This window comes from Anolis sagrei, chromosome 3 (assembly GCF_037176765.1).
Source record: "Anolis sagrei isolate rAnoSag1 chromosome 3, rAnoSag1.mat, whole genome shotgun sequence".
NCBI lineage: Eukaryota > Metazoa > Chordata > Lepidosauria > Squamata > Dactyloidae > Anolis > Anolis sagrei.
The window spans coordinates 185248311-185273760 of NC_090023.1; the positions used below are offsets into that span (position 1 = coordinate 185248311).

General features: G+C 42.1%; 1 protein-coding gene across 2 annotated transcripts in view; it reads left to right on the forward strand.

Moving 5' to 3' along the window:
* Window positions 1–23155: 23155 nt before the first annotated feature.
* TNKS2 (tankyrase 2) overlaps window positions 23156–25450 on the forward strand; it is a 37957-nt gene continuing 35662 nt past the window's right edge. For both annotated transcript variants that reach the window (XM_060768739.2, XM_060768740.2), the window contains exon 1: window positions 23156–23592. In XM_060768739.2, the coding sequence (XP_060624722.2) occupies window positions 23358–23592 (235 nt within the window). In that variant the 5' untranslated portion in view covers window positions 23156–23357. The remainder of the gene's footprint in view (window positions 23593–25450) is intronic.

Here is a 25450-nt window from a genome sequence, read left to right on the forward strand (position 1 = left end):
GATTGTAATTTTCACAGGTCATTGTTTCGGGCATCCTCAGGTCTCAGGTTGGCAGAACGCATGTCTTTGTTGATGGTGTCCATCCATCTTTTCTTTGGCCATCCATGTAGTTGTCATCCTAAAATCTCCAAATGAAGTGCTGTTTCTGCTGCTGATGCTGGTTCTCTTCTCGTGACATGACCGTACCACCATAGTCTTGCTTCCAGCATTTTCTTGTTGATCGCTTTGAGCCCCCGGTGGCGCAGTGGGTTAAACCCCTGTGCCGGCAGGACTGAAGACCAACAGGTCACAGGTTCGAATCCGGGGAGAGGCGGATGAGCTCCCTCTATCAGCTCCAGCTCCTCATGCGGGGACAGGAGAGAAACCTCCCACAAGGATGATAAAAACATGAAAAATCATCTGGGCGTCCCCTGGGCAACGTCCTTGCAGATGGCCAATTCTCTCACACAAGAAGCAACTTGCAGTTTCTCAAGTCACTCCTGACACGACCAAAAAAAAAAAAAATTCCGACTCTTTGAGGGATGTCATCATTTGGCACATGATCAAGAAATGTCAAGCCATACACGGACTTCATCTGATAGCCAAAATAGAATTCCAATAGACTGTAGCTCCTGAATGCAATCCTAATATTCAGAAGGAATCTCAATGTTTGTTTGTTTTTGTTAAAAATGTAATACAAATGTCTGGTTGCTGATGACACGATAAATAAATAACCCAGCAATTTACTCAGATGTCAGCCCAAATTAGCAGGTTAATAGCCATCCAGCCCCTAAGATTTCAGAGCCAAATTATGAGATCAGGTGGCAATGCCTTATGATGTCATGACACGAGTCCTTGTCGCATAGCAAACTGAGTGGAACTGTTTCTCCATTATTTGATCCCAATCCTCCTTGCAATAGTCCCTCTGGATAAAAGTGACTAACCACCTGTAATCTCCTATGAGATAAAATTTGCATTATAAAGCAGAGGCATTAATTTACTAATTGCCCAGTTTGCTCCTGTAGAATTCTGAGAAATGTAGTTTAGGGAAGCCGAGAACCTGTCTAGCTGAGAATTACAAAGGCCCCGCTGTAAATTACATTTCCCGGAATCCTGCAGGAGCAAACTAATGCAATATTGTTAATTTTAGATACTAATTGGCAGAAATTGTCAAAACAGCATGAGACAATTCAAGTTAACAAATTCACAGCCAGGGTAAAATTCAGTGAACCAGATAATATGGCAACCAGGAGTCAAGTGAAAAACCCAACTAAACAAGCCTCATTTCAACAGCCCACCAGGTAGCACAATGCATCCAGTACTTTGAATCATAGAGCTGGAAGCGACCACAAGAGCCATTAAAACCAATCACCTTCTGTGCAGAAATACACAATCAAAGCACTCCCAAGAGAGTTATGGAAGAAATTTCTTTTATTTCTGCTAAGACTTGCATCCTGTGTGGTCAAATGTGCAGTTTTCCATGTTTTCTGCTTTTACTGTTGCTCGTTGAAAGATGATAACCTGTTCTCAGGGATTTTATTCCTCAGGTCTTGCCTAGCTGCTTCCAGAATAAGGAGATTGTTGATTTGTGGTGCTGATACCCCAAACTTTGCTTTGCTCCAAGTAATGGCCCAAGTACATGGGTTCCTTTCTCTCTACTCCCTTCCTCTGGCTTTTTGGTGCTCCAATTTTTCAGAAACACAACACATATACAAACATCTTAAAGCTGAGTGGGTTAGCTTTGGAACAGGTTGAAAAGGGGTTGAAATGGGTGCCCAGGTTATTAAACCATCTTACATATACAAATAAAAATTCTCCTGCCTCAATGCTGTTTATTTTGAGATTTGTCTTACCATATGGAGAACTGAAAAACAAACAAACAAAGGAACTCCTTAAGGGTTTTTGTTGTTGTTCATTCATTCAGTCGTTTCCGACTCTTCCTGACTTCATGAACTAGCCTACGCCAGAGCTCCCTGTCGGTCGTCACCACCCCCAGCTTCTTCAAGATCAATCCAGTCACTTCAAGGATACCATCCATCCATCTTGCCCTTGGTCAGCCCCTCTTCCTTTTTCCTTCCATATTTCTCAGCATAATTGTCTTCTCTAAGCTTTCCTTTCTTCTCATGATGTGACCAAAGTACTTCATCCTTGAGGGTTTAGTTGGTGCCTTTAGACCTGTAATCTCTATATTCTAGATTAAAGTTTCCATGTTTTCCTGCCTAGTAACTTTCCCATCTCCGTGAAGCTCCCATTCTGTTCCAGAAGTTTATCACAGAGGATGTATGTTTACGGCTGTAGACATGCCATTTGAAAATCCCAATTTCATGGGTCTACTTAGATTTATGTACGTTTTTGCTTTCGAGGGCATATCCATGTGAGTTTGGAACACTGGCAGTCAAAGAGATATTGTAGCATCGAAATTGAGAGGCTAAAGTTGACACCAAAAGCTTTCATAGAATTCAGTCTATTGCATGAAATAACTGTTTTAATGTGTATTAATTTTAATCTTGATTTAAATGTTTATTTTCATTGTATGTTGTTTTTGAGGCATTGAATAGTTGCCTATGTGTAAAACCGCCTTGAGTCCCCTTCGGGGTTGGGAAGGGGGTTTTATTTCATGTCAGAGAAGTGATTTGAGAATCTGCAAGACATTTCTGATGTGAGATAATTGGCTGTCTGCAAGGACGTTGCCCAGGGGACACCCAAATGTTTGATGTTTTACCATCCTTGTGAGAAGTTTCTCTCATGTCCCCATATGAGGAGCTGGAGCTGTCTGCGAGGACGTTGCAGGAGGTTTCTCTCATGTTTCCATATGAGGAGCTGGAGCTGGCAGAGGGAGCTCAACCCGCTCTCCCTGGATTAGAACCACTGACCTGTCTGTCATCAGTCCTGCCGGCACAAGGGTTTAACTCATTGCACCACCAGAGGTGGGGTATAAATATGGTAAATAAATAAATGCATTGAGTGAAGAGCCTAGGAACAGACATTTACAGACAGACTATGCATGTGAAAAACAATAAAATGCAAAACTTGTGGTTATTGAAGAGGTGATAAGTTCGGTTTGAACTATGGCAGTTGGGGGAAAAATACAGGAGGATAACTGTATGGCTGATGGGGGGCTCTTTGGAAACCAAAGAAAAGGTGTGATAAACTGGCCAAGATTGCCCTCATGAAGTTGAGTTGTTAACTAGTTTTACAATATGGAAGCCATTGTCTCTGTACAACCCACAAGCACAATTGATCATATTTTCAAGCATCACTTCCCACAATTTTAATGCTGTAATAAAGATTCAGTGGTATTTCATGGATTCCATTAACATCATACCTTCTCATAAATAAAACTTGTTTATTTTGAACATGAAACACCATAGAGACTTAACGGCCTATAATTATAGCCAACCATCTTAACAGTCGGCAAGGGTTTTTCTTCCAACTCCCACAACAAACAGTGAGTGGAAACTATAAATAGCACATTTTCACAATACTGCTGCATGCACCTTATCACGCTCAAAAGAGCCCAACAATATACTTTTTCCATGTGAGTTAACTGAACAACAGTGATGGAAATGTTAGCTCTCAACAGTGCAGTTCCATGGAAGTGTTAGGAACACTCAGCTGGTAGTTTTTGCTTTAATTTACGATTGGTTTCAAACGAACTCTTTCAAACACTACAGTTTAGTATTTATTCTGTTTGGAAGGCTATACAAAACCATCTGCATGGTGCATGGTAGAATAATATTTTAGCCTTAGCAATAACAGATCAACTAGTACTCCGATAGGCATACGACTTCTGACAGGGAAGGTTTCTTGCTGCTTAAATTGTTGGTTTTCATAATCCAAAGGACCAAATGGGTTTGCGCTTTCTTTGTCTTTTATTGTCATTCTGCTCCCACCAATTCGTGGGCAGAAGGAACTGGCACAGATTGTGTTCAAAGATATAAACCAAGTGCCAAGCACCAAGAAAAGAAAGAACAGTTTGTTAGGACTTATGGAACCCTTGTTCCTTAATTCTGGACAAAATTCATTTCCTCTTAACAAATGTAGATGTAGTTGAATCACTGCTGTCATATTATTTGATCTGGGGAAAACAAAACTAACCAAGTCCTCCTATTACAAAGAACGGACATCAGTTAACATTAACCCACAGATTTATTGAAGCAAACTTGGGGAATCTGGGTTGTTTTAGGTTTTTCGAGCTACAGCCCGCCCCCCCAAATTCTCAGGGTGGTCCACGAGAAGGCCTTACTGGTACATTATTTAAACTGTTATGTTTATTCATATTATGATCTGATCACCATACTCAATATATCCCATATGCATGGGGGTATTGGTGTGTAGGTACAACTGTACCAGGAGTTCCAATTTTGTTTGCTTTGCATTGAATGTTTGTTGTAGTCCTAAGTTTCAGGGACTCTGCAGATAGGTGGCTTCTTTTGGCTGCAATCATAGGGCAAGCCACCTGTCAATTATAGTTAGGTTCCCTGGTCCCGCCCCCTTTTTGGGTTTTTGGAGGGAATAGGAGCCTTTTTGAGTTCAGTCCACACAGAGAAGCTTTCCATGCAGGACATAATACCAAGAGCTCCTGTAGAAATCTTCGTCTTCTACGGCTTGGCCGGGGAGATATACAGCCTACAGCCTGACCGGGGTTGTACAGCCTTACAGCCCCTTTGCTGAAGGACTTCATTCAGCCATCACGGAAACTTGAGTTCTTTCCCCCTGGAAGTCTACAAAGCTCTGCTTGGTAAGGGTCTCTTGCGGAAGCCAGAAGCAGTTGGTAACAGGTGTAGGGGCTCCACGCCAACAGAGGCAAAGAAAGACTGCCCAGATTAGAAGTTAAGGATTTCCCCATTAGTTAGTATACAGTTATGAAGATAGTGCCTGTTTCCTGTGAACAAGATTGAGAGAGCCAATAGACTGTTAAGAAAGATTTAAAGTACCTGTTTGCTTTCATCAATAAAGAACTTTGTTGAACCTTTAAGCATTCTAGAGACTGTGTTTTAGGGAAATCCAAGGGCCTTTAATCTGAGGCAGCCCCGGCGTCCCGTTGGGCACACGGAATTTATGTCCTGTCTACAGTCTGATGCACAGGCCCAGTGTGCGATAGCACAATTGGGATAACAATACAAAGGTTTGCTGGGGTACATCCTCTCTCACTCAGACTCAGCCCCCCCCCCCAAATCAAAAACACCCCCCCCCCCCGAATCAAAATCCTGGCTACGGGCCTGTCTCTATAGATTGTTACAAAACATTGAATTTACAATAGAGTCTCGCTTATCCAACATAAATGGTCTGGCAGAATGCTGGATAAGCAAAAATGTTGGATAATAAGGAGGAATTAAGGAAAAGCCTATTAAACATCAAATTATGTTATGATTTTGCAAATTAAGCACCAAAACATCATGTTTTACAACAAATTGACAGAAAAAGCAGTTCAATATACACTAACGTTATGTAGTAATTACTGTATTTAGCAACAAAACATTGCAATGTATTGAAACAGCTGTGGATCCGGGCAGGAGGCAGACTGCGTTGAATAATACAGAATATTGGATGAGCAAAGGTTGGATAAGTGAGACTCTACTGTACTGATCATCACTTTCTTTTAGAAAATCAAAGAATTTCCTTTGATGGAACAGATTCCATATATCAGTAATTTCTCAACATTGTTTTCTCAAACAATGCATATCACATCATATTGCAGGGAAATTAGTATGAGTTCCCATAGTAATAGTTTAGGCTAGAAAAGCTTGGTTTATAGCTATTGAACAAAGATTTTGTGCTATTGTTCATTAGGACAAACAGCACCATTACTTGAACTTATTTTTTGGTCAGAAGGAATTTAGATGCTTGGAGAGAAGAGTGGAGCCCTTGTGGATTCAACATCCTGTCCTTTTCTTTGTACATAATATGGTTTGGGTCAATGGGTCATTATTACTATTATTTCAGGTGGTGACTGCGCACACTGTGAGAGCTTGCTTTTTGTGCATTGATTATCACACCATATATAATTCCCCGCTAAATGTGTTATTTCTAGACATAAAGTAGAGCCTGCTGAGATTCTATAAGTAAAATCTAAGGAACAGCAGGATGATTCTTCCTGACATAGACCCAAGAACTTATGAAATGCTTGGTCTTTTCAAAACAAGCGTACATTCTTTTCAGCTGTGATGCAGGGGTGTCTGTTAAATAGCATTTGGAATCAAGACGGAGACCTTTATAGGAATGTCATTTATAGAAATCTTGTGTGCCAGTTGTAGGTTAGCACTTCACAATCAACCAGTCATGGGAGATGAGGGACGTGGGATATTTTTGTAGATGGAATTATTTGTGTCATGTATTCAAGCATTCTGCCTCCATCATTTGCTCAGCAGTACAGCATATGGTTTGCATGTCTCACACGCCTAATTTGCTGCATGCGGTGAAGGACAAGGTGGCATCTCTGCCCATTTCATGTTTGACCAGACTAGCAAGTGAATTGTACTTCAGTGGTGGCATCATCCTCCATTTCCTCTGAAAACAGGAGCCTACCTGCACTATTCTTCAGAATTTGCTGCTGCTTTCTGTCCCTCAATATTGGCTGCCTGGGACAGTCATTGTGGCTCTTTGAATGGCAAGGCTGGCCCTGCCACTATCTTAAAATCAGTCCCCAATTTAGTTCTTAAGAAGCAACCAATACTTTGTTGGGTTAAGAAATGCTTTGTAAGAAGATTTAGGTTAATTGGAAATCTGTGTTCCAAGCAGGCATCGGGAGAAGGATAAAGAGCAACTTGCTGAGGAGGTTGTGGGTGTGATTTTGAGGGGGATTGTGTATTTTAAAATGCATTTTAATTGTATTTATTTTATTTTAACTGTATTTCTAACCTACCACACATGGTACTGTTTCATTGGCTTTGTTAAATTTTTGTATTTGCTTTGTTTTAAATTGATTAATGTGTGTATCTATTAGCCGCCTTCAGTCCCCTCAGGGAAACAGGTGGGATAATAATAATAATAATAATAATAATAATAATAATAGCCGAAAGAAGGCTCTCCATGGACAGTTCATGGGAAAAATTGAGAACCAAATTGACAAAGAAAAACTGAGAGCCAAACTGACAAAGAAAAAACATGGCTGTGGCTCACAAATTGAACTCTGAAAAAGGAGAAGGGCCTGATTCTGGCAGCCCAAGAACAAGCCATTAGAACCAATGCCATCAAAGCCAGAATTGAAAAGTCGACAACAGATCCCAAGTGTAGACTCTGCAAGGTAAACTACAACTCCCAGAAAGGAAGATCAGTTTCCCCCAAGTCCCTCCAGCAATCAAATTTTGGCATATCAGCTATGTGTGCCAAGTTTGGTCCAGATCCATTGTCGTTTGGATTTACAGTGCTCTCTGGATGTAAGTGAATTACAACTCCCCCAAATCAAGGTGATTTCCCCCAAAAAACCTCCAGTAATTTTGCTGGTCATGAGGATTCTGTGTGCCAAGTTAATTCCAGGTCCATTGTTGGTGGAGTTCAGAATGCTCTTAGATTGCAGAGAAACTATACATCCCGGGACCTACAACTCCTTTAAATCATGGTGAATTCTCCCCAAACCTCTCTAGTATGTTCAGTTGCTGATCAATTCCTCTGCTGTGCAGCATAGAAAAGAATAGGAAAGGCTTAAAGGAGAGGCAGTGGTGGGATCATGCAAATTCCACACCAATGGAGAGAGTAAGGAACACTAGGATGTCTCTGTGGTGGAGGAAAAGTATAAAATCTAGGCTGAAATTGTCCCCGAATGAAAGCATTCCTTGGGTAGTGGGCAGTATGGTGTTTGGGGAGGACATTGGCAGGGGTTGGGATACATGTTCATGATACTCACTATAACCTAAAATGTCATTGGAGGGAGGGCTTTTGGTAGCTCCTCTGTGCTGTAAGTTAAAGCTGTTTGTGGAAGTGGGAGCCTCTCTGTGGAAATGGGCACACCAGCCACATACACACATACATATTATCACTTTTATTATGCGTACAGATTATATGGATATAATTGCATAGTTATTATTAACTGAATTGTATGGGTTTGAGGGTTTTTTTCTTCTTCTTAAATTCAAGTTTCTCTAAAATCAGAACATAAATGGACAAGGTTTCTCGAGAGAATCGTGGTTTTGTATGCCCTTCCTCATTAATAACATTTTGTGCTATTATTGCCTGGCCACAGTCTTTTGATGTTGCTCATCCACATGTCCCTATTTTTATCTGTGAAATGTTAGAGGGAATGAATGCATATCGATGCCACAACAGAGAAGTCTGCAGTAAAACACTTGAAAGGTAGAAAGATTCCAAATAACACACAGCTTCAAAGTATTTGATTTTGGGGACCTTTTCTTTTCATGCCAATTCCAATTTGTTCTTTCTCAGTCTGTGAACCTCACTGATAACTAATGCCTGGGTGTTATAAGATCTTTTCCACTTTGTGGGTCTCCTGTGTTACCTGGTAATTAGAATTATATACTGTGTGGGCTAAACTGACCATTGGGATGAAAGTTAAGAACAGCTGCGTGTGTTGTGCGTGCTTTCAAACTAGCTGTTCTGTGCAGAGGTTCTCTTAATTGTTGAGTCTTTTCCTGGGTAAGCTTTGACCTTAAATGACATCTAGCTTTTCTGTCAATGGGCAGCAAGTCACATTACACTATGTAACATGATTTTTGTTCCTGGATTATAAATGCCATTTCCTAATTGGTTCTGTCATAGAAGCATGGAAAAAGCATATTACACTGCAAAAACTTTGTTTTTGTGGGACATCCTGCAGCACATTTTGCTCTAGTTTTTCAATGAATATCTCACCAGGTCTCAACCAATTCAACATGAAAGGCGCGGCAAACTACTTCAACCAGAGAAATCAGCCATAGCAGAGCACCTGATGAACCAACCTGGACACAGCATTTTATTTGAGAACACAGAAATGCTGGACCACTCTCACAACCACCATGTCAGACTACACAGAGAAGCCATTGAAATCCACAAGCATGTGGACAATTTCAACAGAAAGGAGGAAACCATGAAAATGAACAAAATCTGGCTACCAGTATTAAAAAAAACTCTAAAATTACAACAGCGCAACAACAGAGAGGAAACAAACAAGGACATCTAATCACCTCTCAACAAAAGTTTGCTCCAGGCACTGTCAGGCTTACAACAACCCAAACCTACAACAACACAATTCAACATAGTTTGTGACAGCCCCAAAAACACAGTTTCTGGAGCAGAAAAGTTACTTTCAAAGTAAGTATCACACAATTAAACAGCAAATAACACTTTCAAACCAGGAACAGAATATTTTTCCAATTTTGTTACATAGTGTTATTGTTTTTAAAACTCACTTATCTCCTTTTCTTTAGAAATCTAACAATGGAAACACCTCACATTATATTCATAGAGTCTAGTTTCTCAGAGGGATTTCTGCAGGATAGTCTGCATTCAGGTTTTTTTTCTTCTTTTCTTCATAGACAGAAAGGCTCATATTTATAACAAAAGAGCTTTGAATCTTCTTTCTTGAAATATTCTCTGACTTCTAGGAGTGAATCCCTGGGAGTAAAAGAAGTGGGTTAAAAGAGGAAGCTCTTGAGTAACTCTGGTACAAGTTATAGGTTATGCACTTATTTATTTATCGTGTCAGGAACGAACCAAAACAGTTGTGTTGCAATAAAAACAAACAAACAAACAAAACACAAAGTTTGCAGACTTGGTATTCTATTATATGTCCTTTGACCAATAGCTGGCCACTTGGAGTGCCCCTGGTGTCACTGCAAGAAGGTCCTCCACTGTGCACGTGGCAGGGCTCAGGTTGCATTGCAGTAGGTGGTCTGTGGTTTGCTCTTCTCCACACTCGCATGTCATGGTTATGCACTGAAAAGATATCATTCCAGAATGCGCTGAACCAAGAATTTGGAGGAGCAAGTTCAGTAACTGCTTCATGGTTGCAAAAGCACTGAAAGTAAACCGTATACATATATTTCAAGTATCTGGATCTTGTCTGACTTCATACTTCTTGCAACTGCCACTTCATCAGCTTCCATGTGTATCTTGGTATAACTGTGTGTGTGTATGTTTGTGGGATATTCCACTATCCGGAGGTTGAAACCTGATCTCAGGTCAGAAACTGTGATTGGTGAACAACCTGTCATCATGTGACTGAAGTCTTCAAATTGAGAACTGGAACAACTTGTGCTAAGGGGTCTTTACTGTCCCTTTTAGCACCTGTTCAAAAAAGTATGTCGCCAGACGGTTCTGTTTGGAATGTGCCAACTACGTTGTGAACTTAATGATATGACATCTAGCTTTAAATGTGTTTTAACTAATTGTGGACACTATGGATTCAAGGGCAGACGACTAAATGTTCAAATCACCATGGCATGCTCCCATTCCTCCCTTGCTCCTTTAGCTATTATGTAACAGAATTGGAAGAAAGAGATGGTTATACAGGCAGTCCCTGAGTTACAAACAAGATAGGTTCTGTAGGTTTGTTATTAAGTTAAATTTGTTTGTAAGTCCAAACAGCTACATTTTTAAAGTGTAACTTCAGTCATATATACACACACACACACACACACACACACACACATACATATATACAGAGGCGGCCCTAGGTAATTTTCAATGGTAAGCAAACAGTATTTTGGCGCCCTCACCCCAAACCAATCACTGATATATATTTTTTGTTCGTCGTGGGAGTTCTGTGTGCCATATTTGGTTCAATTCCATCATTGGTGGAGTTCAGAGTGCTCTTTGATTGTAGGTGAACTATACATCCCAGTAACTACAACTCGCATATGTCAAGGTCTATTTTCCCCCAAGAGCGCCTTAAGAGTGCCCCTGGGCAAAATCAACTATACTGCAAATGCTTACTTTGCATAATGGGTTGAGCTGCCCCTGTATATATATATGTGTGTGTGTGTGTGTGTGTGTGTGTGCATAGTCTAGGGAAGGGTTAACACACCTGTGATGTTTCTCTTGCTATCTGTATCTCTGTTCAGAAGATGTCACCCAATTTCCAGGAAAATACCCAATTTTCCTAGTTCCAACAGACCTCACAACCTCTGAGGATGCTTGACATAGATGCAGGCAAAAGTCAGGAGAGAATGCTTCTAGAACATGGCCGTATAGCCTGAAAAAAAAAAACTACAACAACCCAATGTCACTTCACTTTCTGTCCCTGTAATAATTGGAATTTGGACAATTTGGCTTGTTGTGGAAAGAAGGATGGGTGATAAAACTTCAGTGGAGATCCCTTTACCCCATGATAAATCAGGAGTGATTTTCCTTTCTGGGGGGTAGATTTCTCTAGTCTCCTATTGTCTCATCCCTGTTTGTAACTATGAGTCATTTGTAACTTGGATGTTTGTAACTCAAGAACTGCCTGTACTATTAAAGTGGTGATAAAAGAGAAATTACAGAGATTATTTAATTATTACTTTCCCCTTCACAGAGAATATGTGTATGTACATGAAAGATACACAACATGCACCCATGTCTTGATAATATTTCAAGTATGGCATTCAAAGACATTTTGCTACATAAGGCAGAGCAGCAAATGACACAAACCACTGCAAGCCAAGGCCCATGGAATCCAAGGCGAGTTAAGTGATTCTGCGTCAGAGCCAGAAAATCATGCAGATGTATCTCTATATAAGAAAAACAAAGCAGCAGTGCCAATAACAATTGCAAGTAACAACACATTTGCTGCCCTTTTGTCACAAATAAAATCAGCTCTCTGATTCTAATGATATGCTGAACCTGACATAGAAAAGGCTCTGAAGAAATGAATCATATATAAGTTAGATGAAGTCCAACAGGGCTCTAACCCATTTGATAAAGTCTTACTGAGAAATTTAAGTTTGCAAAATACCAGGCTCACTAGGCTTCCGCTAAAATGACTTGTAAAGTGGCTAAATGACTAACACAAAAATCACTAAAACTAATATCATTCCCAAGATTGGAAAATAGCCAGCATCTTGGAGAGCCAGCATGTTATAACTTAAAAAAAATTATAACATGCTGGCTTTACAGCCTGTGTGTTGGATGGGGTACACTCCCCCTGAAGACGCAGGCTCACAGCTTGGGAGTGAACTCATCGCTGAGCCTGGAACCCCAGGTTTCGGCAGTGACCAGGGGAGCATTTGCACAGTTAAAGCTTGTGTGCCAGCTGTGCCCGTACCTTGGGAAGTCTGACTTGGTCATGGTAGTCCGTGCTCTGGTTACATCCCAAATGCGCTCTACATGAGGTTGCCTCTGAAGACTGCCCGGAAGCTTCAATTAGTCCAACGATCGGCAGCCAGGTTGCTTACGGGAGTGGGGTACAACTTCCTTGTTACACCAGCTCCACTGGCTGCCAATCAGCTTCTGAGCATAATTCAAAGTGCTGGTTTTAACCTACAAAACCCTATAAACCATCAAGAGCATTAAGATCTTCTGGAGAGGCCCTGCTCTCAGTCCCACCACCTTCGCAGTCGGGTTTGGTGGAGACGAGAGACAGGGCCTTCTCTGTGGTGGCCCCTCAGCTATGGAACTCCCTCCCTGAAGAGATAAGATCTGCCCCCTCCCTCCTGTCCTTCAGGAAGCAGCTAAAATCCTGGTTCTGGAACAAGGTGTTCGTAGATTGAGGGATGACCCAGTATTGATTAAGAGCTAATGGTCTTGATTAAGACCTTATCCATTGTGGACGTTCTGTAGGTATATTGGACTGAGAACTGGGAAGCCCTGGCCCTTGAGCACTCCGGCTGGAGGTCAGCTGTGACCAGCAGTGCTGTAGAATTTGAAGAGGCAGAAATGGAGAGCGAAAGAGAGAAACGTGCCAAGAGGAAGGCGTGTCAAGCCAACCCCGACCGGGACCGCCTGGAAACCAATGCCCTCACTGAGGGAGAAGATGCAGATTAAGAATAGGGCTCTTAATCTGCGAAACGTCAGGAGAAAATGCTTCTGGAACAAGACCACAGTCATCGACCCACCGCACACTGCACACTGACCCTGGAAGACTACCCTACTCGGACAATGAGGGATCGCCTAAGAAGAAGAAGATTTGGGATGGTAAAACAGTACTCCTAAAGCATATTTCTAAATAGGTGAACAAAATGATGGATGGTGGTTATTGTACAGTGAGGGGTTAAACTGCAAGTTCACATGTAAACTGATGAAATCTAAACTGGCAGTGACTAATCACAATCTTGGTGTCGTGCTAGATAGAGCATTTAAAATGTCATTTCAGAATGCAACAGCTGCGAAAAAGGCTAATTCTATGCTAGAGATCTTTAGAAGTGCATATAAAAGGTTAGTATTGCAGCCATGGTTTGAATGCTGTGCATTTCTACTCTCAAAAGGGATTTTTTTTGTTTTGTTCTAAAAACTGTCTGAAACATCAATTCATCATAATGGCCCACACCTGGCTCTGGCAAAGACTGTGGGTTAGAGGCGTGAAATTTTGTCCATTGTGTTTTTCTGCCCTCTGGTGGCACAAAATATTTTCAAACATTTAAATCTGTTTCACTTTTGCAGATTTTACGATTCACAAATTTGATTAAAATGTTCTTTGTAGGAATCTCTAGACTAACACCTCCCAACAAAGAACCCCTCCAGGCATTAAGCAGCCAGGCTTTGAAGCTGCAAGGACATTAAATGCTAATCAAGATGGCCAATTGCAACATTCACACTTGCCTCCAACGTCAGGAGAAAATGCTTCAGGAACAAGACCATACAGCTCAGAAAACTCACAGCAACCCAATATCTAGGTTCTCCAATACAATTTAATTGTCCCCTTATTATTATTATTATTATTATTATTATTATCTTTATTTGTACCCCGCTAGCATCTCCCGAAGGACTCGATGCGGCTTACAAAGGCCAAGGCCTCAAAAACATAGCATAATAAATACACAACTTAAAGCAAATCAAAAACAATTATAGCAATATCAAAACAATAAAAACAAAACAATACACCAAAATACAATAAAACTGGGGCCGGACCAAATGTAATGGGTACAGATTAAAAGTGCTGATGTGATAGGTGGTGTAACGAAGCGTTAATCCCACCGCTTATCAACCAAAAATTATGTAAAGAAGCAGCGCTAATCTCACTAGATGCCACCAAAAATTATGTGAGGAAGCATTAATCTTCTTTAATGCCACCAATATTCTGTGAGGAACCTTCTTTTAAATATCCATTAAGCTGCCACCAATATGTTTAGAGACGCTGGTTTATGTCTCTGTTTATCTTTAGTTGGGTTGTGAGGTGATTTTGGTAGTGTGGAATGCACCAAGCATAACAGCAATGGAGGAGGCAGGTTTGAAATAAAAAGAGAACAAGTTTTATTGTTAACAGAACGTAATTGTTGCAGTTTTGAGAGTTTGAACTTGGCACAAGGCTTGATGTTACAAAATGGCTGGTTTGAGATACTTTCAGGCTTCTGAATGTTACAAATCTACAAACTCCTTCTTTAGTGAAGTGCTTATACTATTTCAGAGTCCCTTATTGTGAATGTCCACACTGTTTGCCCTATACTCGGAACAAACCACTGATCACCAGTCTTTCCTTACTGGCGATCCTTAAAACCCCCTCTGTTAGATTCTTTAACCTAAGCAATCTAACAAGGTAACACCTTCAGCTCTCTTGCTGAAGAAATATTCACAAATTCTAAGAACTGCTGAATTCTCACAGCTTCACAACAGAGCCCTAACTGGCTCTCCTCTTCCCCGGGTCTCTTCCACCGGACTGGAGCTTAACTGCCACTTTCAAACCTTTTCCTCCTTAAGCTCCGCCCACCTCCTCTGAGGCTTTGTCTTGTCACCATGGCAACCTATCCCTCACAGCTAGGCCATGGCAATAAATGTAATACATAAATACAGATTCAACACAGTACATTAAACACTCTATAATAAACATTATAAATACAGTTTAAACACATTATAAATAACACTTTATAATGAACACATCTCTACAGGTGGTATGTCGGATTTTAGGGGTAAGTGCAGCAGATGTTGACCATAGAGCTAGTAGGAACTAGAGATTCCTACAGAGATCACCATTTAAGGAATCTCCAGTGTGGTTCTACGGTCAACTTTGACTCATGATCGAGGATCTAGACCAGTGTTTCTCAACCTGGGGGTCGGGACCCCTGAGGGGATCATGAGGGGGTGTCAAAAGGGTCACCAAAGAACATCAGAAAACACAGTATTTTCTGTTGGCCATGTGGATTCTGCGTAGGAAGTTTGACCCAATTGTATTGTTAGTCGAGTTCAGAATGCTCTTTGATTGTAGGTGAACTATAAATCCCTGCAACTACAACTCTCAAATGTCAAGGTCTATTTTTCCCAGACTCCACCAGTGTTCACGTTTGGGCATATTGAGTATTTGTGCCAAGTTTGGTCCAGATCCATCATTGCGTGAATCCACAGTGCTCCTCTGGATATAGGTGAACTGCAACTCCCAATCTCAAGGTCAATGCCCTTCCAGCGTTTTCTGTTGGTCGTGGGAGCTCTGTGTGTCAAGTTTGGTTCAAATTCATTGCTGGTGGAGTTCAGAATGCTCTTTGATTATAAGTGAACTATAAATCCCAGCAACTACAGCTCCCAAATTACAAACTCAATCCTCGCCCAACCCCACTATCATCCACATTTGGGTGTATATGGTATTTGTGCTCAATTTGGTCCAGTGAATGAAAGTACATCCTGCATATTGGATATTTACAACTTATAACAGTAGTAAAATGACAGATATCAAGTAGCAATGAAAACAGTATTATTGTTTGGGGTCACCATAACATGAGTAACTGTATTAAGGGGTCACGGCATTAGGAAGGTTGAGAATCACTGATCTAGACATTTCTAAACCTGTTATCCCAAGTTTTTCATTTTTGTGGGTGCCCTGTGCAAATTTGAAGGGCCAGCTATATAATGTGGAGCCCCCGGTGGTGCAGTGGGTTAAAGCACTGAGCTGCTGAGCTTGTTGATCGAAAGGTCGCAGGTTCGATTCCGGGGAGCGGCGTGAGCTTCCGCTGTCAGCCCTAGCTTCTGCCAACCTAGCAGTTCGAAAACATGCAAATGTGAGTAGATCAATAGGTACCGCTCCGGCGGGAAGGTAACGGTGCTCCATGCAGTCATGCCGGCCATATGACCTTGGAGGTGTCTACGGACAACGCTGGCTCTTTGGCTTAGAAATGGAGATGAGCACCACACCCCAGAGTCAGACATGACTGGACTTAATGTCAGGGGACTACCTTTACCTTTTTAGCTATATAATGATGTTTATATATAATAATGTGCATCATGAAGCATTGAATATTTCAGCATGTGACAACCCTCAATGTAAGGAAACTCAGCGGTAATGAATTATCCCACAAGGGCTTTTTGCCATCCACAGTTTGAGCTCCCCAAACCCACTATTCAATAATTTGAAACAGTCCAGAATTCTTTCCTTACATTTTTGCTTCTATTGTTGAGATATTGCTTTGTCTCTAGTGATGCATACAAAGTACTTTGGTTTGACAAAAAGTCAGTTCTTTACGACAACACGATATTTAATCTGTCACTCTTCTTTTGTTGTTCTCAGAGTGGCTTGCAGCATAAGGATAAAACCAATACAATATAATCATGGCAATACAAACAAGACTACACATTCTTTTGTAAGCTGTTCTGCAACCAGTCCTAGGAACAACACCAATATTGAGACTAAAAAGAGTTACAAATCAAAACGAGCAGTAGAAGAAATAAAAATATTGCGTACTGGAAACTCATTACAGCTGAATTGTCTTCAGTTTCCAATAAACAAACAAACAAAAAAGATCGAGCAAGAGAGTCTTGACTTTAATGGCTCTCTTTGAATAATAAGCTTGCAGACAAATGTTGAACTGCTCTTCTTTTTTGTTTTTTTGAGATTTGTACTTTTTCTCCCCATGTTATTTCTGACTCTGTTTACTGATTTTTTTTTAAAGTAATGATCAGGGACACATCTACTTTGTTAACTGAGGTATATCTGTATTGATGTAATCGTGGTAAAACTCAGGTGTGAAGGACTCCCCATCCGTTCCCAGACAGGGCTGTGTGGAAGGGTCCTCAGATAACCCAGTTCAAAGCAGATATTGTGGGATTTTCTACCTTGTTATTCTAGGATATAGAGCTGTGTAGAAGGGCCCTGAGTTCACGCTACCATATATTTCAGTTCAAAGCAGATAATGTGGGATTTTATTCAGCTGTGTGGAAGGTGCCAGAGGGCCCTTCCACACAGCCCTTTGTTGCATGATATCAAGGCAGAAAATCCCACATTATCTGAATGTGGACTCAGGACCCATCCAGACAGGGCCTTTATTGTAGGAACTCTCGCAATAAAGGAGGAGCTGTCCAGACAAAGATCTGGACAGACCCGTATTAATTCGCTACAAACCAGGAAAACCCTGGTTTGTAGCAAAATAAATTGTTAGTGGATTTATTCCGCGCCTTCTTGGAAAGTGTGGGATGTTGTTGTTCATTCGTTCCGTCGTCTCCGACTCTTCGTGACCTCATGGACCAGCCCACGCCAGAGCTCCCTGTTGGCCGTCACCACCCCCAGCTCCTTCAAGGTCAGTCCAGTCACTTCAAGGATGCCATCCATCCATCTTGCCCTTGGTCGGCCCCTCTTCCTTTTTCCTTCCACTTTTCCCAGCATAATTGTCTTCTCTAGGCTTTCCTGTCTCCTCATGATGTGGCCAAAGTACTTCAACTTTGTCTCTAGTATCCTTCCCTCCAGTGACCAGTCGGGCTTTATTTCCTGGAGGATGGACTGGTTGGATCTTCTCGCAGTCCGAGGCACTCTCAGAACTTTCCTCCAACACCACAGCTCAAAAGCATCGATCTTTCTTCGCTCAGCCTTCTCTAAGGTCCAGCTCTCACATCCGTAGGTTACTACAGGGAATACCATGGCTTTGACTAGGCGGATCTTTGTTGCCAGTCTAATGTCTCTACTCTTTACTATTTTATCGAGATTGGACATTGCTCTCCTCCCAAGAAGTAAGAGTCTTCTGATTTCCTGGCCACAGTCTGCATCTGCAGTAATCTTTGCGTGTGGAATAAAGCCACTATTTCTGGGTCTGGACTGCAGAATATTTATTTATTTCTTTAGAACTTTTATATCCCGTTCTTCTCTACCTCTGTGGAGGGACTCAGAATGGCTAACAGCAAAATTCAATGCTATACAATAAATGTCATAAAACTAAATAAGTTCTAAAATACATATAAAAGACAATTCATCAAGTTAAAAACATCATCCAATTCAATCCAAACATTGTGGTCAAATAACTCTTAGTCTATACTGGATCATCTATCTATCTGCGAATACCTGATTCCAAAGCCAGGATTTTAGCTGCTTCCTGAAAGACAGGAGGGAGGGGGCAGAACTAACTTCATTGGGGAGGAAGTTCCATAGCCGGGGGCCAGCACAGAGAAGTCCCTGTCTCTCGTCCCCACCAAACACGATTGTGAAGGTGGTGGGACCGAGAGCAGGGCCTCTCCGGAAGATCTTAAAGTCCTTGATGGTTTATAGGAAAAGATACGTTTGGACAGGTAAACGAGGCCAGAACCATGTAGAGTTTTGTAGGTTAAAACCAGCACTTTGAATTGTGCTCGGAAACTGATTGGCAGCCAGTGGAACTGGTGTAACAAAGGAGTTGTGCACTCCCTGGACCTCACTCCTGTGAGCAGCCTGACTGCCAAGCGTTGGACTAATTGCCAAGCGTTGGACTACCGGGCTGTCTTCAGAGGCAACCCCATGTAGAGTGTGTTGCAGTAGTCCCACTGTTTAGCAGGCTAAATAAGCCCAGTAAACTGTGACTTCTAGCTCCTTTGGGTTTGTTTTATATCATTTCAGAGGTTTAATGAGATAACACATGCTCAGTATAATTCATTTATAGACGCAGTCAGTCTACTCCCCCAAGGTGATGTAACCTCAGAGTTAGATCTTAACTCCGACAGCTTTCCATCAGATTAAATTAACCAGCTGATTGCATCATTGTTCTCTATGGGGCACATGATTTGAATTAATTATCAGTCAGTTCTTGTTTATATTATGATATCTTGTTTCTAATTGTATTGGTGTTCTTTCCTGGAATTCAGCTGTCTCCAGGCCCTGTTCTATACTATATGGTACAATCAAATGTTGTGGAACACCCATTTCTTTAAGAGGGGTTCATCGTTTTTCATGAACTATACATGTGCTTACTTCCATATCTTCCATATTCAACTGTATAGGATATAACTGCTATGCATGCATATTAGCCCAGAAAAATGAAAGTTTGGTGAGACTAGTGGCATACAATCAGGCTGCATGAATCTGTCTTCATGGCAATGTATTACATAATAGTGGTGCTGTTTGCTAAACACTCTGGAAACTGTCAGAACTCTATAAGAAAAAAAAATAAGTGGTCATAATGATCATTTAGTATTGTGCTTAGCCATCTCATCAGTGTGAATGGACTTATCATTATGTTTTTATCTAAATTGTTGCCCAGTGGGAATCATGGATTTGACAAAAGAAACTCCATGACTAGGGTTGATTGCCTGAGACCTCTGAATGATGTGTGGGTGTTTGGACAAATTAGCAACCTAGAAATTGCAGAAAAGGAAGAATTTCTAGCTGTAGGTGGAACACCACCTGGGGAGTCTATCATAGGTTACTCTTGGCAGGGCACTGCTGCTGGATTTGTAATGCACTAGTTGTATAATTACAAATTACATTCTCCATTGCTTGACCATCCAAAAGGAAACTAAAATGTTCACCTTTTCTTCTCGCTTTGTAGTGTGAAAAACAAAACATGGTCATTTAGAGAAAGTGGGAGGGACAGCAACTCTGCTTGACTTATGAATAAGAAATTATAGCATTGGAAGAGATGCCAAATGTCAGAATAATCCTTACCGAGTAAGGACACAAAGAAAAAACCATCCTGACCAATGGCCACCCACATTCTTTAAAAAAATTCCAATGAAAAAGTACCCAATTCCATCTTGGACATTGTATTCTGCTGCTGCCCAGCTCTTGCCATCACGATATTCTTCCTTAACCTTAGGCTGAACCTCTTTTCTTGCAGCCTGAATCAACTGGTTCATGTCCTGGGTCACAGCTACACTGACAATTTAGGTCAGTGCGAAACTGGTAAAGAAGAAAGGTATTTCACTGTGCAGATGATTACATGTGAAGTCCTGGGACCAGTTAAAGGCCTGGATGGCATTTATATATACTGCAGAGGCTGACCTCCAATTGGTTCAAGGAACCAAGCATCTGCAACTTGGGTTGCTGTGAGTTTTCCAGGCTGTATGGCCATGTTCCAGAAGCATTCTCTCCTGACGTTTTGCCCACATCTATCGCAAGCATCCTCAGAGGTTATGAGGTCTGTTGGAAACCAGACAAGTGGAATGTCTGGGGTGGCAGAAAGAACTCTTGTCTGCTTGAGGCAAGTATGAATGTTGCAATTGGCCACCTTGTTTAGTATTAAATAGCCTTTCAGCTTCTAAGCCTGCCTGCTTCCTGCCTTTGTTGGGAGGTGTTAGCTGGCTCTGATTGTTTCCTATCTGGAATTATCTATACAGATCTGCTGCTTCTTGGCCATGGGGCTGGGGGCTGGGTTTTATTCCCACATACACTCGCTGCAAGGCATATATGTGGATCACCACAGACTCCATTCGTTAATCGGTTTCACCATGTGATGTGTTTTACTTTCAGGCACACTGATGTGTATTGTGTGTTCTATTGCAAACCACCCCAACTTTGCTTATCCCAGTTTAAAGCCCAAAATGCGCCTTGCTGCAAGTGCTGACGTCGTGCATCATCTAAACACCATGATGTCAAGTTACCTTCTGACTGCATTAAGTGGTGATAAGGATGTGTCAATTGTCTCTGTAATAGGAAAAATAACAAGCTTGCTCCATCTTCTACATGATATCTCTTCAGGTATTTTAAAATGTCATTTCTCAGTCTTCTTATACAATCCCTATGTGATTTAAATTGACATTTTCAAAAATGGAGGATTAACCATTATACATTTCTTTGAACTTGAAACCTTCTCTGCACCAGTTAATCATAATTCAAGAACTGTGGCCCTATCTCATACGTCCAGTGGTGGATGATGAAAGTTGCAACTCAATCATATGTGGAGAGATACACATGCCCCCACCGGAAGCTAAATCAATCTGGCAATGAAATGCTCTCCAATCTTCTACTCCATCCTAAGGTAGTTACTATATAGAGGTATACTGGCGTCCGCAACAAGCCAGCTAACACAACCAACCCAAGACTGGACATTTTGCTTCGCTCAGTTAAACACATTTTGTTTTTTCTAAACTCTACCATTTACAGATATTTGGTATGTTCACAATATGACTTGGTATGTTCACAATATTTTGTTTGAATGTTGTCTATATGCCAAGGTGAGATCCCAATGTTTATAATCACTCTTGGTTAGAACAACCAACTGGGATCCAATTACTAAGCTGTCCTATTTTCTTTCTGGGGAGAACCTACACTTAGGGCCCTTCCACACAGCCCTATATCCCAGAATATCAAGGCAGAAAATCCTACATCATCTGAGTATGGACTCTTATAATCTAGTTCAAATCCGATATTGTGGTATTTTCTGATTTGCTATTCTGGGATTGTGAAAGAGCCCTTAGGCCCATTCTACACTGCCATATAATTCAGATTATTAAATCAGATAATCCACATTATTTGCTTTGAACTGGATTATAAGAGTCTACACTGCCATATCAATTTCATAATCCAGTTCAAAGAATATAATCTGGATTTATATGGGAGTGTAGAAAGGGGCCTTTATCGCACAAAGAGCCCTTCCATACAGCCCTATATCCCAGAATATCAAGGCAGAAAATCCCACAATATCTGCTTTGAACTGGGTTATCAGAGATCACACTCAGATAATGTGGGATTTTCTGCCTTGATATTCTGGGATATAGGGCTGTGTGGAAGGGCCCAAAATGGGGTGCCTTCTCTTGGTGATCAACGTATCTAAATTCTGATTCTTTTACACTTGTCTCTCTACTCTCCCTGCTTTCATGTTTTAATTTAATCCCATTTTACCAAATGTATTGTTTAATCAAGTTTTATTGCATTTTTATTTATTTTAGTTAACTATCACAGAAGTTTTAGGATAGTTATTAGTGTCTATTTGTCTGTGTATTTTTTTGTCTCTTATTGTCAGTGGAGTAATCAATACACAGATCTATAGATCATGTCAATCAAATTGGAATATCTTTTCTATTGTCAATATGGTCAGTGGACGGATCAATAAAGAGATCTCTCATATCGTGTCAATTAAATTGGAATATCTTGTCTTCTATTGTTGATATGGTCAGTGGACTCAGCAATAAAGAGATCTACCATATCGTTTCAACTGACCACCCCGATTAGCATTTGATAGCCTGGCAGTGCCTGGAGCAATCCCCTGCTGAGAGGTGATTAGATGTCCCTGATTGACGTCAGGAGAGAATGCTTCTAGAACATGGCCATATAGCCGGAAAAAACCTACAACAACCCAGACCATAACATATCCATTAAATTGGAATATCTTGTCTTCTATTGTCAACAGGGTTAGTGGGTTGATCAATACACATCTGTCATGCCAATTACATTGGACTATCTCTATGAATGGCACGACCTGAGAGGAGATATGACAGCCATGTATAAATATGTCAGAGGAAGCCACAGGGAGGAGGGAGCAAGCTCATTTTCTGCTTCCCTGGAGACTAGGAGGCGAAACAATGGCTTCAAACTACAAGAAAGGAGATGCCATCTGAACATGAGGAAGAACTTCTTGACTGTGAGAGCCGTTCAGCAGTGGAACTCTCTGCCCCGGAGTGTGGTGGAGGCTCCTTCTTTGGAAGCTTTTAAACAGAGGCTGGATGGCCATCTGTCAGGGGTGATTTGAATGCAATATTCCTGCTTCTTGGCAGGGGGTTGGACTGGACGGCCCATGAGGTCTCTTGCAACTCTTTGATTCTATGACCTCCTTCCTCAAATACCTGACCCACTCTGGAAAGGAGTCTCTTGCGCATGCGCTGTGCTCGCTTTAACTGTGTTTTCCCCGCACTTCTCCCTTCTCTCGCTTCACCTTCCCCCATGCGCGCGCACCCTGGATGCTCCGCTTCCCCTCCCACCGGGGAGAGCACGCGCATGCGCCGTGCTCTCCCTAACCCTGTTCCCTGCGAGTCCTCTCTCCCTCCTCCCCCCTCTTCCCTGTGCGCGCGCACCCTGGCTGTTCCGCTTCCCCTCCCACCGGGGCCGCTGAGGCGGAGGCTTCTTTTCTTCGCGCCCCCCTCAGAGGCCGCTTCTTTCTATGGCGGGCCTCCGGGTGTGAGTGGGAGCCTCGGGAGGAGGAGGCGGAAAAGGCATGGCTGGGCGGAGGGGCGCGGGCGGGGCGGAGTCGCTGCTCCCCTCCTCGGCGTCCTGCTTCGGCGGCGTCTCTTCTTCCTCCTCCTCCTCCCTCCTCTCGGAGCCTGCCCGCGAGCTCTTCGAGGCCTGCCGCAACGGCGACGTGGAGCGCGTGAAGCGGCTCGTGAGGCCCGAGAACGTCAACGGCAGGGACACGGCCGGCAGGAAGTCCAGCCCCCTCCACTTCGCTGCAGGTAAGCTACCTCTTCGAGGGAAGGCCGCACCGGAAGGAGGGAGGGAAAGATGGAAGGAGGGGGACCTTCTCTTTAGAGGCCTCAGGAAATTGGGCTTCAGGTGAATCCTGGACAGGTATGAGCAAACTCTGGCCCTCCAGGTGTTTTGGACTTCAACTCCCACAATTCCTAACAGCCTCAGGCCCTTTCCTTTTCGGCTGAGGGGGGAAAGGAAAGGGCCTGAGGCTGTTAGGAATTGTGGGAGTTGAAGTCCAAAACACCTGGAGGGCCAGAGTTCACCCAATATTAAATATTTATTACACCGCAATATTAATATTTATTAATTTATTTTAAGATATTTCTACCCCGCTTTTCTCCACGGCATGACCCACAGCGGTTGACAGCATAGAAAACACACAATATCAACAATAAAGCATAAAGTAACAATAATTTCAAACTTTCTTTATTTCCTGTCCCATCTGGGGCTCTGGGCGACTTACAGCAAAAACAAACAAACACACAGTAAATTTATTTATTGTGTCATCAGCAACCATACCATTGTATTACATTTCTAACAGAACGAAACAAACAAACAGATGTTTTAAAAAAAACACAGATTTTGCAAACTTTGTAGTTGATTAAATGTCCTTTGACCAGTATCTGGCCACTTGGAGTGCCTCTGATGTTGCTGCAAGGAGGTCCTCCATGGTGCATGTGGCAGGGCTCAGGGTGCATTGTAGCAGGTGGTCAGTGGTTTGTTCTTCTCCACACTCGCATGTCGTGGATTCCACTTTGTAGCCCCATTTCTTAAGATTGGCTCTGCATCTCGTGGTGCCAGAGCGCAGTCTGTTCAGTGCCTTCCAAGTCACCCAGTCTTCTGTGTGCCCAGGGGGGAGTCTCTCATCTGGTATCACCCATGGATTGAGGTGCTGGGTTTGGGCCTGCCACTTTTGGACTCTCGCTTGCTGAGGTGTTCCAGCAAGTGTCTCTGTAGATCTAAGAAAACTATGTCTTGATTTAAGTCGTTGACGTGCTGGCTGATACCCAAACAAGGGGTGAGCTGGAGATGTCGCTGCCTTGGTCCTTTCACTATTGGCTGCTACTTCCCGGCAGATGTCAGGTGGTGCAATACCAGCTAAGCAGTGTAATTTCTCCATTGGTGTGGGGCGCAGACACCCTGTGATAATGCGACATGTCTCATTAAGAGCCACATCTACTGTTCCACACTGGGCAAGCGTACTCAGCAGCAGAGTAGCATAGCGCAAGGGCAGATGTCTTCACTGTGTCTGGTTGTGATACCCAAGTTGTGCCAATCAGCTTTCGTATAATGTTGTTTCTAGCGCCCACTTTTTGCTTGATGTTCAGGCAGTGCTTCTTGTAGGTCAGAGCACGGTCCAAAGTGACTCCCAGGTATTTGGGTGTTCTGCAATGCTCCAGTGGGATTCCTTCCCAGGTAATCCCCAGAGCTCGGGATGCTTGTCTGTTCTTAAGGTGAAAGGCACATGTCTGTGTTTTAGATGGATTAGGGTAAATTATATAACACAAACAAAATCACATATCAAGTTTACCCATGCTTGCTTCACACCGCAATATTAATATTTATTAATTTATTTTAAGATATTTCTGCCCCGTCTTTCTCCACGGCATGACCCACAGCGGTTGACAGCATATAAAACACACAATATCAACAATAAAACATAAAGTAACAATAATATCAAACTTTCTTTATATCCTGTCCCATCTCCCCGAAGGGGCTCTGGGCAACTTACAGCAAAAACAAACAAACACAGTAAATGATATAACACATATCATATATCAACAATAAAACATAAAGTAACAATAATATCAAACTTTCTTTATATCCTGTCCCATAATAATA